We start from the raw sequence: 15468 nt of genomic DNA, 5'->3' as shown, positions 1-15468 counted from the left end.
GAGCATTTGGAACTGGACAATGTACTACAGTGCTCTGAGCCTTCTGTTAGCCGTGGAAACTAGATGAGATGACCCCAAAGGTCTACATTCCTTAATGCTATTTCTTTGATTCTAAGGTGGGCACTATTAGTCCCACAAGTGATTTATGCCAGTTTCACTAGAAGAAGAAACCAATATATGTGTAAGTTTCATTATTCCATATTGCAAGGTCCTGCTCCCTAGACTGAGTCCAACTCACAATTCTTTGAGAACAAAAGTCTGCTTACAGTTCCAGAGCACCCAGACGTTCTTGGAGAGGAGCAACTTATTCTCCCCAAGCCTCCTGTCTGGAAACAGTTAGAGTCCACCTTGAAGATCTAGCTGAAGTGGGCCCTTCTTTGAGAGTCTTCTCAAATAGCCTATGTAGGGTGGGGTGAGGGGAAATGGAGCATAGTGCACCCTTATTCTTCCCTGTCAGGCACTACCTCCATGGCTCGCTGTCACTCTGCTTTTGCTGGTGGCCCTCTCCACCAGCAGAATTGTCCCATTTCAAGACATCTCTGGGACAGCAGTGTTCCTCCATCCCTTCCAGCCTTGGCTCTGTTTACATCTAGCTGATTATGCGGGAAGGACATCAGAGGGCCTGCAGGTACAGTGTATCTGCAGGTACAGGTACAGAACTGGAGACAACTGTGTTGGTTTAAGACTCAATGAATGAGGGCAAATTTAAACATGAAAGAGCTGCTTTCCACAGCAACTGGGAACCAGGCAAGCATCGTCTCAGTTCAAGGACACGTTCCAGCCAGGCAAAAGAGCTCAAAGAGCCAAGCGAGTGAGGGGTGTCTCTTGGCGAGAGGACCAAATAGAGAGGCCAGGAGGACGACATTTGGTCTCCAGGCCAGAGGTGACCCCCTCTCTAATATTTGAAGTGACCCCATACCGAATCAGATCATTGGCCCATCCTTACCCCAGTATTGCCAACGCTAATTAGCAGTGGCTCACCATGTTCTCAAGTGCAGGATTTTTTAAATCAAGAGTCTGCCTGAGAGCCTGGAGATGCCAGGGGTTGAACTTAGGACTCTGCGCATGTCAAGCATGTGCTCCACTACTGAGTTAGGGTAAACACAACATCTCACATTGATCCAAGTTTGACTAGAGAAGACATTTCCAAATTGAACTCAGTATTCTTATTATGTCAAAGTCATCCATAGCAGAATTCAACTCAGCTTGGTCCACCACATGCAGTGTGAAGGCAATTCCTGGGCTTTTGGAAGGAGAATGCCCTCTCTTCCACTAGTCCTAATTCTGGCATCAAGCTAGAGAAGGAAAGGAGATGACCTCCTGCTCCTGCCAGTGAACATCATGCTTCAGGGTTATCCTCTGTGGTCAAATGATGATCACCAATCTTCATCAGCAAGTCTCTCAAACTCCCTTTCACTCTGGTTTCTCTGCCCTTTTATACCCAAAGCCACACGCCACCCATCCTTTGCAGCCCTGGTTATGCAGCCGTCCTTTTCTGCCTGCTGAGTGTAATTCAGGTGGCTCTGCCTGACAGGAGCTGCTACACTTTCCAGCTCCTTTTGGGAGGAACCTCAGCTGGGTAGCATGACCCACATGTCTAGTTCTTCCCTGACACCCACATGGGCTTACGAGTGTTTTCCCATTGGATTCTGTAGAGTAGGTAAAATGACATTGAGATGGAAAACTTGTTCTTAAGAGTTAAGATATCTCACCTGTATGGAGACGCTGCTGTAAGAACCTCCAATGACTCCTGCAATGAGGAGTGGGATGTTTTCTTGAATCGCGTACGACCCATCAGGACACATATATTCGGCTTCATCCACTTTAGTCAAAGAAGCCCTGACAAACTCCAGGGACTGTTCTAATGCATACGTGTCCCGGGAGCAAGTGTCCAAAATGTGAACTCCAAGCTTAATTCCTGGGAGCAAGGAGCTGTCTCTATTGATCTCATCAATCGCAAACAACATTGCCTCCAAACGCTGGATCCCTCGGTCTTCATTGATTCTCCCACATTCTTCTGCTCCACTGCCCTTTTCCTTAATAGGGAACAGACCACCCAAAACCAGGTCTCCTTCAATCTTAATTTCTTTCCTCATAAAGTTGTGGTCACCTAGAGAAAGGAAGCCTCCTTTGGAAAATAAAGCCAGCGCAAGCACATGGAGCTTTGCAAACATCTTTGTTGGTCCTGTTCTGACAGCTCTAAGAAGCATCTGTAGGAGTGCTAGTGACCTTCATTCCTTCCAGCGCATTGTGTGGCAATCTGAAATGCCATCCCATGGGCGAGGGAGGCGCAAGCCGGCCAGATCTTCCATCAAGTCTCTAGAGAGATGAAAAATGGTTAGAAAAGCCTAAAGTAAGACACATGATGGCTTTTCCCCACTGAACACATACTGAGCTGGTCTTTAAGGTTTCAGAGGACTCTGAAAACATTTTCTGTGGTGTAGGAGTAACCATGCACCCAAACCCTTCATCTCACAGCTCCTGAACATGTGGCACGAGGGCTTTGCAGAGATAGCCAAGTTCACATAACTCTTCCCACTCAAAAAAAGCACATGGGGGCAGGCAGTGATGTGATGAGTGTAGGCGACGATTGTGCACACAGTGATACATGTGAAGCTCTTGCATTTTATGAAATGGGCCTCTGTCCTTATGTCACAATGCAGTGAGAGTGATCTGTTAGCACAAAGAAGATTCAGCTGTGGAAAAGAAGAGCTCAGGAAAAAGAAAAGGCCCCTGCACCCAAATACTGGGCAGTACAAATGTGATGCACATGAACCAATATAAACTGACTAACCATTGACCAGAAGCTGCCAGCTCTGACAGTGTCAACCACAGGTTAGTGTGCTGTCAATCAAGACACCTGCTTTACCCTTCCTGGCTACATAACTAGGTAAGTGGCTTTCTGGTTCACTGTTCTGCCTGGGCACATAAACATGAGTGTAGGCAAGGGAAGAGCAGGTTCATTGTCCTTGTCACAAACCCTACTCCTGTTCCTCTTCAGAATCCCCCTAGTTTGCCCAAAGATACTCTTCAGCCATGCACTCCAAGGAAAACCCCCACATAGATACCATATATTGCTGAAATTAGGGGTGGCTAACCTTTTTGGGGCCTAGAACCACATTTGCCCAATCCTCAGGGTGGGGCCGGGCACTTTGATCAACATGCCAGTGGTAGGCAGCCTGTACAGATGGTAGGGAGAGCCAGGTACACCTGCTGTTGACCTCAGAGGGCTAAGCCAGCTTATGCTGTCATGCCAAGAATGCCCCGTGCCTCCCAGCTGACCAGGGACTTCTGCCCTGCACCTCAGACAAGCTCTGTATGGGCCTGGTGGTGTCTCTCTCTCTCTCTCTCTCTCTCTCTCTCTCTCTCACACACACCCACACACCCACCCACCCACCCACCCACCCTGATCTGCACAGATCAGCTGAGGAAGGAGGGTTATCTGAGAACTAGGGAGCAGTTGACTTGCATCACATCCGGTCAGATGTGTGAGAGAGCACTAGTGTGAGAGAGCACTTTCATCTGCTTTAATTGAGCAACCTCGAATTTCCCGGCATGTGCATATATTTCCCCCTGCAAAATACTGACTGTCCAGAGTTGCTTTGGCTGACTGCTGTGGGAAACAGGATGTGCAACTCAAAAACGATATTGTGGACCTAGAAATAATATGGGAAAAGTGGGCAGAGAGAAGACTCGCTCTTTTTTTCTCATAATACTTGAACCCAGGGTCAGGCAGTGAAGATGAATGCCTGATTAAGAACAGACAAAAGGAAGCACTTCTGCACATAGTGCCCAGTTGAACGACAGCATTTGCTCCTGGGAGATTTAGTGGTGGCCAGCGACTTAGATGGCTTTAAAATGGGACTGGACAAATTCATGGAGGGTAAAAGTGGTTATTAGTCATGATGGCTATTCAGTGCCTCTAATATCTGAGACAGGACACCTCTGAATAGGAGGGAATTGGCGGGAGAGGGCTATTGTGCTCATGCCCTGGTGGAAAGTCATTTTGAGTTCCACTTTTCTGGAAAAAGCATCATCATCATCGGCATTTGGTTGGTCTCTATGGAAACAGAATGCTGGACTAGACAGGGCTTTTGTCTGCTCTCTGTGTTGAGATTGAGCCTGGGTCACAAGCAGGACGACTATTCTTACATTTTTGTTCTCTTGGGTTCCCCTGGATCCAGCTTCTCATTCTGTCCACTCTGGTGGGGCTGATACCAGTTCCCCGCTAGATGCATAGCACCCTGTCTGGTAGATTGTGCCCCTGATCATGCCAGAAGCAAGCTTAAGCACTTACACACACCATGTATTCTGGGTGAGGTATGTATATTGGGGGGGAGCACTGGTTGTTGTTTTTTGTCCTTGATCCTGTTTCATTAAATTGCAAGATTGGTGTGTTAGCCCTCAAAGTAAATCAAGTATGGTAATATTTATATAGGGCACTTTAATAATGCATGACTGTACTTACCTTTTTCCTTAAAGCAGAATTTATAATGATGGCACTTGCAGGCCTATGTATAATTTAGAAACACTTAGCATTATTTAAAAGAGAGTGCTAAGAAATTTAAAGGAGAGAAAATTAAAATTTAACACCAAAAGAAGGAGAAACAAGGTTGTTTGTTGCTGTAGTTTTCTTCTCTTTCTTCTCCTTCCCACCCATGTGATTCTGAGGCAAAGGAGGGGGATCTGCAGGCTTTAAATTGGTAGGAACTCCTGTAAAATGGTCAAGACGCTTTTTCTATTGACAAACAGCCTCAACTGTAGCTCATCTAAGAAGTCCAGAGTTTTGCCTTCATGGACGAAAAGTGATATCTGTGCTGCAAAAAAGTGTCTTCACTGTTCACCTCTGGCAATCTGCTTTTGTTATTTCATGTGCACAAGCTCCAAGGTTAGCAAAGAGGATGTCTCCAAAGGTTAAGAGATACCAACAAAACACATATCCCTGGTGTTTGGATATGAATTTCAAGGACTAATCTCAACAAAGGGAGGAGTATTGAGAGCCCTGGATATTTCATAATTAAATTCCAACTGGAGAAGAATTCACATTTAAGCCCCCTTCACCTGCGGAGCACCCACTTCCCTTCTCACCCAACTGTATTGGAGAGTGAGGTTTAAAAGAAAGATTCTTAGTCTCTCATAGCAGATTTAGCAACATGGAGATTGCTCCAAGCAAATTAAAACCTGGTTAGATTTGCATCTACCCTCAACCACCTTTCAGCAAATGTTCCTTACAAAAATACTTGGGCTAGAATAAATCACAGACAGTTAGCTTTGCAAATAAGTGAAGATTTTTCTCACAGAGGTTTCAGAAGTTATAGCAAAAAAAATTAAGACTGCATGGTTCCTTCTTGTTCCAGGAAGCAGAGTAGAGCAGTTCAATAAATGTAAGGTTTCAGCTGCCCTTGGGGAAACTACATTTCCCAAGGGCTACCAGGATATTGCATCTTTGTGGTATACTGACATATACCATAAAGTCCTGCCTCGTTCCTTCACCCAGTGACTAGTTGGGTGGGATGGATTTGGGGGCTTATTATTTTATTTTATTTAACAAAACTTATACACTACTTAACTGTACTAACATGTCTAATGGGGTTACAGTGGAGACAAAGGACAGCCCAAGTTCAGAAATGAGGCAAGCTATTTCCCAATTTTGGGGGCAGATAACTTGGCTTACATTCTAGACAAATCTGGTGCAAACCAAGAGTTGTGCAATGACTGCAGATTAAGAACTCTCTGTTTGCAGCCCTGATGCTGTTCTGCTCTGTTGATGTTTTCTAAAAAAAGTCATATATAGTCTTGTTTAATTCTGCTGCTGAAATCAGTGGGAATGAAAAGGACTTAAATTTTGATGGATCACAATCTAGTATTTAAATAGTAAAGGTAAAGGGACCCCTGACCATTAGGTCCAGTTGTGACCGACACTGGGGTTGCGGCGTTCATCTCGCTTTATTGGCCAAGGGAGACGGCGTACGGCTTCCAGGTCATGTGGCCAGCATGACTAAGCTGCTTCTGGCGAACTTCAATTCTGGTATTTCAATAAAGGGGCACAATTCGCTAAAAGGAACAGGAAGTGTGAAACTGGGCAGGTTTCCTTTAAGTTTAGTTTGTTTAGACAAAAATCCACTGAGTTCAGTGAAAGTTATTTTGTAGAAAATGTGCCTCAGAGACAGGAATGTACATATACAGGGAATGAGGAGTTAAATCTAAATTTTGTACAAAGGTAATAAAATTCTAGTTGGAATTAATCATGCAAATCGTAAATCTGAATATATTCATTTTGCCATACAAAACAAAACTAGTTTTTGTCATTAAAATTATTCTTCCCATATCCTCACAACCACCACTGCAGAATGCTAGCATTTGAAACTAGGCATGGATGTCTGCAACATTTCAACAGCTGCTTTCCTTGCATTGCTTCTGGGATCGCCTGATCAGGGCTAGAAATTGACTTAGCTGTGGTTCTGAAGCCATTTCTGTCCATTTGCAGTGTGACTTGCTCTCCCAGGATCTAATTATTAGTGATTTGACAGACTCTGAAGTATAAAAGGCTCAAGTCAAATCACACCAGTGCAGCAGAAGGAGCTGACAAGCTTGATTCAAGATTCCCAGATCATTTGTGAGAAGACTCAGAGAAAAGGCCTCCCCATTATACAGAATAAGGTGGAGGACGAATGGTGGAAAGTGGGAGGTTTGTCGTGTTTTTGATGCAGTGAATGAATTGGCAAAGGGAGGGGAGTTGGCTTAGCATAGCCTGATGAGCAACTTTACTCTCTGCAGATTTTTTATTTTTATTTTTTTTAAGACTAGTGGTCGAGTATTCAAAAATAGGATATTCCTTCTGTATTTCGACATGCTGCCCCTTAGCTGACTTGTTCATACCCATAGCTCTTATGTGAGAGCGCATGAAAGGAAAAATGCAATTCCAGCGTCAAGTTTGGTGAAGGTGCTGATTCGCAGACCCATTTTCTGGTGGCATTTCCCCCAAAGGCCCACCTGTGGCCTGGCATTGTCTTCCAAGACAGATGAATGCCAACACCAGGTTCCTGCACATTAAATGTTAGTGTATCCAAACAGAGCAAATCATGTTATTTATCATCAGGGGTTTTTATTTTAAAAAATGGGTTCACAGACTTTCAAAACAAGTCATCCATCAGATGGCAATATTGCTTGACTGCAGTTATTCATACAGTTGATTGCTCCCCCATGAAAAATAAAACAAAAACTAGCATCTTCAGGAAGGCCAGGAAAAAAGCATAGAGAGTTTCTCAAAAGATCCTTTCAGTGCCCTATTGTGGTACATTTTCTGGAGATCAGATTTTAAATGTATGCAAAAGAGTTCATTTCACTTATCTGTTTCCTTTCACTTTAAAAGTTTAATCTGTTTCATTTTCCATTTATTTGAATTGTATTCATTTCTTTTTGCCCATTGATTTCAATGGGTGTATTCTGCTGCCTGGAACTTCTGTGTCTTCCAGGACTTCTGACCTGTGAAAGACTCCAATTCTAATGGGCTTTAAAAAACAAAAACAAAAACATTTTTATAAGCTTTCCTATACTTCTAGTGGGGGATTTGGTTATTTTTCCTACATAATATCAAACTATACCCACTTAAAGTAGATCTTATGGAGCTCATGAATGCATTTTGTATTTTTATAAAAGCCTAAATAAAGTAGGGATGGGACGTGGGTGGCGCTGTGGTCTAAACCACAGAGCCTAGGGCTTGCTGATCAGAAGGTCGGCGGTTCGAATCCCCGTGACGGGGTAAGCTCCCGTTGCTCAGTCCCTGCTCCTGCCAACCTAGCAGTTCAAAAGCATGTCAAAGTGCAAGTAAATAAATAGGTACCGCTCTGGCAGGAAGGTAAACGGCGTTTCCGTGTGCTGCTCTGGTTCGCCAGAAGCGGCTTAGTCATGCTGGACACATGACCCAGAAGCTGTACGCCGGCTCCCTCGGCCAATAAAGCGAGATGAGTGCCGCAACCCCAGAGTCGGTGACGACTGGACCTAACGGTCAGGGTTCCCTTTACCTTTAAATAAAGTAGACAGAGCACTGGTTTGCACATCGCTTCCAAATTTCGATCATTACACCATCCCCTCTGTTTCTAATGTCTGGGCACTGAAGGCTACCCATAGCCCCCAAAGTACTGAGCATGCCCAGTAGCCATGGAATGCTGACTGACGGCTGGGGCAGGTGCAGAAAAACAAGGGGAGCAGGGGAAGGGAACAGAGCAAATGGGATCCTGAAGGGGAGGCACGTCCCACTGTAACAACTGAATGGCTCATTCTGCTCGCTACCTAGATTTCTGTTCATTTCTTCCGTTTTCCTGCATTTTTAAGACCAAAGCAACCCCCAACACTTTTATATGAAAAGTATTAAGCAGTTTAATTTAACTTTTTAGTGTCTTAATTTTGTTCATTCTGTGTCCCCTGTTTCAGGAACATCTGCAGTGTTACCCCCTGCAGCCCTGCTCCCTGTGAAATTTGCTCGCTCCATGGCCAAGAAACATTGCATATTCATAGCTCCTTTAAAAGAGCAATATTGGAATCTGCCAGGTTTCCTTACAGCTCTGCCAAGGCAGTTTCATCTCCCAGGATTCCGTAGGGAGGCCAAATTACATTTTGCCCCTGGGAAAGGCAGAGTGCCTTTCTCCCCACTCTCTTGCAGCAAAATGATTGCTTCTCTGACCATCCTTGGTTGCAAGGCTGCAGAGGCAGATGGGCTATTTAGACATTGCAGACAAAACATATCCTCCCAGAGACACATGAGCATCATCATGAATTTTCCCCAATACAATCCTAAGGAGCCGACAGGAACAGTGTGGTGAAAATGAACAGGGATGGTCAGGTACACAGTAGCTGCATGAGATGTACTGCTGGTGGGACAAAAGTATGACTTTTGTGTTGTGGCAGGGATGTAGACTAGATGACCCTTGAGTAGATTCCATTCATGCCCTAATTCCGCCCCCCCCCCTCAAACAAAATATACAGGCTTTGAGCCAGACTGCTATGGGTGCAGCATCTGAGAATGGCCCAACGCAGCATGGCTTCCCCTTGTCCCCCCCCCAAGGTGATCGTGCAAGCACTGTGTCAGACCGTTACTGGAACGGGGCTCATGTGTGCACCTCCATATCTCAATGGGACTTACTCCCAGGGACGCAACTGCGACTTTAAGCAGGGCAGAGTGTAGGCGTTTTGTCAGCTGATTGCAAATCTTGTCTACAGGGCTTTAGACAATTAACTTCAGCAGACTCTCTTAAAGCTAACCCATACACATGCACACTGCAGAGCCGCAACTGTTCCATCGCATGAATGTTACCTCTAGGCCACGGGAGTCAGTGGTGCATGAAATCACAATTAACGGAGCAAGTGTTTTGCAAGTGAGCAGAAGCTGCTGCAAATTACCCTGCTCGATTAACTTGGGTTTTTTTTGGCAACAGCTCTGTTGAGCAACAGCCTGATGATTGCTGGACTGTGGCATGCGTTAAAAAATCATTAATAAAGCATAATTGATTGTGAATCGTGCTTGCTTGCTTGTATGTTTTAATTGTTAATGTCACAGAAGTTGGCTGGCAACAAAAGCTGCCCTTGGCTATAAATCATTAGAATGTTTTCTGTGACAGAGACAACAGCATCTGATAAAAGCAGCTTCTCAGTTTGTCACAGCAGCCCTGTCTCCCCACCTCAAGATGGTCCAGGTCAAATTCTGCGTGGTGCATTTTTCTTTAAGCTTGGCAGTAGGCTGAAGGGAAATTTCTTAAATCAATCACAGACATCTACTCACTGAATTTACAGTCACCATCATGTTTTCAAAATACAAGTGGAAATAATAACCAGTCAGGTCAATGTTCTCCTGGAGTCGACACAACAACTATTTAAAAAATAAATCCCACTTCCCTTGGTTCCCAGGAATGCTCCCACTTCATGCATGCTGAAGTAATTGGTCTTTAAAACTCGAAGGCACTTGACTCATTTTCAGGCAACCTAGGGTTACAGCTCTCATGATCATTGGTCCATCAGTGGGTAGATTAGAGGAAAAGAGATTGGAGATAGTGCTTCTTGAGCACTAAAGAGAGAATAATCAACCTAGGGAGAACTGAGGGAAGATAGAGCAGATAAAACATGGCAGATGCAGATTCCTAAGTGCATCATAGTGATGCAAATTCTGCTTTTTAAAGCCATGCATATAATTTTCTTTAATTTTTTACTTGGAAAGTTAAAAAAAAAAGTTCACCATTTGTATTATCATTGCTCAAAAGAAAGCGTCTATCTAGTTCAGCATTCCATTTCCAAAATTAGCCAGTCAGACCCTTCTAGGAAGTCCACTTCCGCCTTAAGGAGGAGGTGGTGGTGTGGGCTCTCACGACTCCTCCACGTGCACGGGGGGTGGGGGTGGCCAGCCCTGCATGACTGGGGGATTCCTGGCTGCATCACTGGCCAGGCCGACCAATCTGGTTGGTCTGGGGGTGTGGCCTGCCCCATAAAGGCAGGACGCAGCCGGGAGATCTCTCTCTTTCGGGCTTCCAGCTGCTCCGGTTTTCCCACCCTCCCGCCCTTTAAGGTTTTCATCTCTTTTGACCTTGCTTTGGACTCCGGTTGGTCACTGTTGAGGGGCCTGGTAGGAATTTTTCCACTTGGCAAATTGGCACCAGCCACTTGGTTTTCGCCTACCTCATAGTAAATTGTCACAACTTTTTAAGGTTCGGCGGTTAGGCATTGGAATATTTCTGGAGAAGAGAAGAGAGGAGGTAGCACCATCACCTGCCCCGCATATTGAAGGGTATTCTGTTAAAGGATTCCGGGGGGCATGGCCCTGTCCAAAGCCTGGGGAGGTTAGGACCTAAGGCACGACACCTATTGGTGACCCCTGGGGGAGCTCCTAGTTGATGTGCATCAGCAGGACTCCCCCTACTGGTGGCTAACACTTCCCAGACTCCCTGCAGACGAACTGGAGTCAGATATAGCCAGTTAGATCCAATGCCTAATACGGCTCATCATCTGTAACCAATAAAGTTGTGGCCGTTTTTTAGCCCATTAACCTTAAATATCTGAGTCATGTGTCTTTATTCAGCCGGGGGGGGGGGTCGGGACCTTGCCACGCAAACCCCCAAGCAGGGCACAAAGGCAACTGTTTGCTCCCCAGCAGCTGGTATTCAGAGGCTTGCTGCCCCTGAATGTGGAGGATTTATTTAGATTACCAACCACAGATTCACAAGTGCCCAACTGAAAACTCTTGGAGCTCTATACGTTCTCTACTTAATTATAAACTCAAATTGAGAATGCTTGAAATATTCACAGACTATTCAGATCAGCTGTTTGTCAGGAAAACCAACATATGATTGGGAAAGTAAAACTAAATAACCATTTCCTCTGCAGAGTGCGACCTTTTCTTCCATACCCATAGGAACTGGCAGGAGAGGCACTTCAAAGTGAAAAAGGCGATGTTCCTATTCTCTGAAGGCAGCCAATTACTTGAAAAGTTCCTGCCTTCTTAAGTCTCTGTTACTGTTTCACAGTTTCTTCAGGACCGATTCCAGTTCACAGGGCAAAGAAGAAAAGGTCAGCATGATGGACAACACCCCCCCCCCCCCGGCTGATTTCAGGCTGACTGGCTTCTGTCTTGAAGGACACCTGCCATTTGCACTACAGTCCATGATTTTCTGTATGAACATGATACGCTGTTTTGAAAAAGTAACAGAGTTGCCCCTGGAATTCTGACTAAAGTAAAATTCAATGTGTCATAATTGGTGTTTCCACCTTGGGCAAAACACCTTAAGGATTTTAACAGAAGCCAAGATAGCAGAGAGAAGGCTCTAGGTGTTTCATGAGGCGATTGAAAATATTCTCAGTGGTGGTCTACATCTCCAGTCTTTGCTTTTTAATTAAGCCAATTGTAAATAAATTTGCACGTAATCAAACCATAATATACATACTATTTTGAGTGTAATATAACTATGCAAATCTACTCAGAAGGAAGCCCAATTGAGTTCAGGTAAGTGTGTATGGGATTTCAGCTTTCAAAATTTAATGAACTATAGCTATCACTCATTTTCAGGTAATTTAGTTTAATTTCGTGTAACAGTAGCACACCAAGTAAAAATGGTTTCAAAACCAAAGTAAGGCTGTCTCTCCGTCTAAGCCCAAGCAAGTGAATTTTTCCTCTCCAATTCAAGTTAACAAAAGCCTTTGTTAACAAATCTGCGATTAAACTGTGTAGCTACCAAAAAAAAAAAGCTTTTGTTGATCTTTGCATATTTGGCTTCTAAAATTATGCACAAGGATCCAGTATTTTAACTTTCAGTGAATTCATCAGCAAATCGGTTCTCCTAGTTCAGTTGCATATTTGAGTAAAAAAATCAACCCAGTTCTGGTGCAGACATAAGGCATCCTCATGAACACACAAACCCTCTAAGTCTAGTTGAGACTTGGGGCAGACACACCAGCCTCACTCTCAACATCCTTGCACCCATTGTGCTCCCCCCTCAGTGCCTAACCTTCCCTGTGCTGTGTGTGTTGTGTAGTACCCTCCTCTGGAGGCCCTGATAAAGCAAGGAGACTACTTGAGTTCAAGAGAACATGAGTAGAAACCCCCCACAGACATTCCCTGTGTAACACAGAGAAGGTCAGGCACTGGAGGGGGGCACCATAGGTGCAACAATGTTGGGGCAGTCCTTTGTGTGCCCCTGTCCTTGTGCACACTTTGAGTGTTTGTGTGCTCAGAGGAGTGCCTGAACATGCCTACAGAATTAAGTTGCATTCAAGCACACCTTCACATAGTCAAGGGGCAACAGGGCCATCCATGTGGCACTTTCTCCAAGGTAGCACAGGTTCCTTTCCCCACATTAGGGATGAACACCTGCAGAGGGGAAACCTGTGCATATAGAGCTCTATGGATGTGGATTTTCCCCCAGCAGATGCTTCCACCTCATGCATGGAGGTCAGTCTTTCAAGGAAAAATGGTTTGCTTCATTTGTATTACACAAGAATTGTGGCTTGGGCTGATACAGGTTTCCCTTGGGGTTTTATTCAAACTGCAAAACAGAAGAGAGGAGAAGTGGCCAACAAACCATATTTTTACTATAATACACAAATGTGGAAACATAAATATATTAACAAGGTCAAAAATGAAAAGTTATTATTCTGTAATATTCCTCCTTGCTCCCTTCCAAATGACCATTAGTTGTCACTGTTTGACTCTTGTGGAATATAAATTTGTTTTCTGAGCTTGGGATCCCACTCAGTCTGAACAATGTTCTGATGTATGCCTTAGACAGATAAAAATGTAGAACCCAGCTCTTCAGTGATCTGCATAAGTCAACTTCTTATGTTTCTATGTTCACAGCTGCTTCTCACTGTGCCTTATAAATCAAAGCACACTCAGTCATTGAATAATGCTGGTGGGACCCAAGAATGTTAGACGTGTGACATTGGTCAGCAGGAGCAAGCAGTTTTCGCACTCTATTGGTATGGTAACAATGTGAAAGTTCAGCAGCAGTGTCCTCCAAGGGCCACACGTATTCTTAAATTGTGCCAGGGCTGGTTCCTGGTGAAGAATTATGAGCCATCACCAGGTTTAAAAGGATGTGTTCAGACCCTGCATCTGATCCATGGCTGCGCCCAGGTCTTTTAATGGTAAGAATGGACATTGGAGGGATCAAGGGACGGCATTACGGCATTACAGAGTTGGCTTCATAAACATTTCCTATATATTGTAGCCAAGGCTTTGCAGCTACAGGAGGTCTGTGACTTCATTATAATTCATTCTTTCCCACCAGAATTGTTATTATACATGATGCAGCAAACAATCAGAACTTCTAACATTTGCTCCTTTTATGGATAGTTTGCTCTGCTTCCCTTTGAAAACTCTGATTTGTTGAAATTGATTGGCTTTCTCCTTCCAGCCACAAATAACATTGCCCTAGGGTTGCACGTCTCTCCACATTTTGCTCTCTTTCTAACATAGCTAATGGGCACAGATACAATGTTTGCTTCATATCCTGCCATAATTAGGGGGCTGAGGGTGAACCGACACATTTTGTGGTCTAGTTGTTTGTGGGGAGCGGGGGAATGTTTCTTGTAAAGATGCCAAGGTCACTCAGCTCACATGGATCATCAAGATGCTGAAGAAGTCTTGACAGTTCATTAAAATTATAGTAAATATGGTCTATATGGTGTCGAAGGGATAGGAGGAAAGATTAGGTTAACACCATTAGAGCTATTGGGCTCAACAGATCCATCAATCTATTTGCATGAAATATTATTATTATCATTATCATTATCATTATCATTATTATTATTAGTGTGCTTGTGTTTTAAGGCTCCCTATGTAATTGCTCTGGGCTGAGCAGGGGCAAGATTGAATTTTGTGTCTATGTATGGCCCCCTTCACAGTATTGTAAAACTTGTTAGAAAGATGGCCAAGGCAAGCAGTGGGCAATGGAAGGCCGGTGTGAACAAGCCATCGGCGAAAGTCAATGCATCTGCTAGGTGTGGAAGATTAAGCTGCCTTGTTTCTTACATTTAACTTCAGGAAAGCCATGATGCAGAATGTTAGCTGTGCTTCGGTGCTGATGACAAGCATGAACTAATGGCCTGGGCTGTCTTTTCAGACTCCCTTCCCCTTTCTTTTAAAGAAAACCAAACTACTGTGATCTCTCTCTCACTGCCCAACACTTGTCTAGTTCAAGTATGGTTTAACTTCCTAATTTAAAAGCATTGATCTCCACCTCGAGCTTGAATATACTTAAAGAAATACAACAGGCTCTTAGCAACAGCTGACCCTGCAGTGGCCATAAGACATGTAAAGTGGTGAAAGCATACATTCATATTCACCATATATCTCAAGAACTACAGAACAGGGAGTAAGTCTGAATATTGCAGTGAAACTGTGTAAAGGTAAAGGTAAAGGTAAAGGTACCCCTGCCTGTACGGGCCAGTCGTGTCCGACTCTGGGGTTGCGTGCTCATCTCGCTCTAGAGGCTGTGAGCCAGCGCTGTCTGAAGACACTTCCGGGTCACATGGCCAGTGTGACGAAGCTGCTCTGGCGATCCAGCACCAGCGCAGCGCACGGAAACGCCGTTTACCTTCCCGCTATAAAGTGGTACCTATTTATCTACTTGCACTTAGGGGGGCTTTCGAACTGCTAGGTGGGCAGGAGCTGGGACCGAACGACGGGAGCTCACCCTGCCGCGGGGATTTGAACTGCCAACCATACGATCGGCAAGTCCTAGGCGCTGAGGTTTTACCCACAGCGCCACCCGTGTCCCTAGTGGAACTGTGTAGGATTATTTAAATCATCTTTAGAAAAAGAAATCCTCTTGTTTATTTCACACCACCTCTGTGTTTTAGATCTTGTCCTTGTCCTTGAAAGGGAGCCATCCATGGAGCAATCAAATAATCACCTCTTAAGAAGACAATCAGCACCTCCATCTTATCTGGAGCTAGCTTCATAGAATTATAGAATTGCAGAGCTGG

General features: G+C 44.5%; 1 protein-coding gene across 2 annotated transcripts in view; it reads right to left on the bottom strand.

Annotated features, from left to right (window-relative positions):
* GRM3 (glutamate metabotropic receptor 3) overlaps positions 1-15468 on the bottom strand; it is a 145410-nt gene that overhangs the window by 33675 nt on the left and 96267 nt on the right. For both annotated transcript variants that reach the window (XM_081879114.1, XM_081879113.1), the window contains exon 2: positions 1713-2319. In XM_081879114.1, the coding sequence (XP_081735240.1) occupies positions 1713-2210 (498 nt within the window). In that variant the 5' untranslated portion in view covers positions 2211-2319. The remainder of the gene's footprint in view (positions 1-1712; positions 2320-15468) is intronic.

The sequence above is a fragment of the Podarcis erhardii genome, assembly GCF_964252035.2.
Source record: "Podarcis erhardii genome assembly, chromosome: 10".
NCBI lineage: Eukaryota > Metazoa > Chordata > Lepidosauria > Squamata > Lacertidae > Podarcis > Podarcis erhardii.
This window is presented reverse-complemented; position numbering and strand designations above follow the sequence as displayed.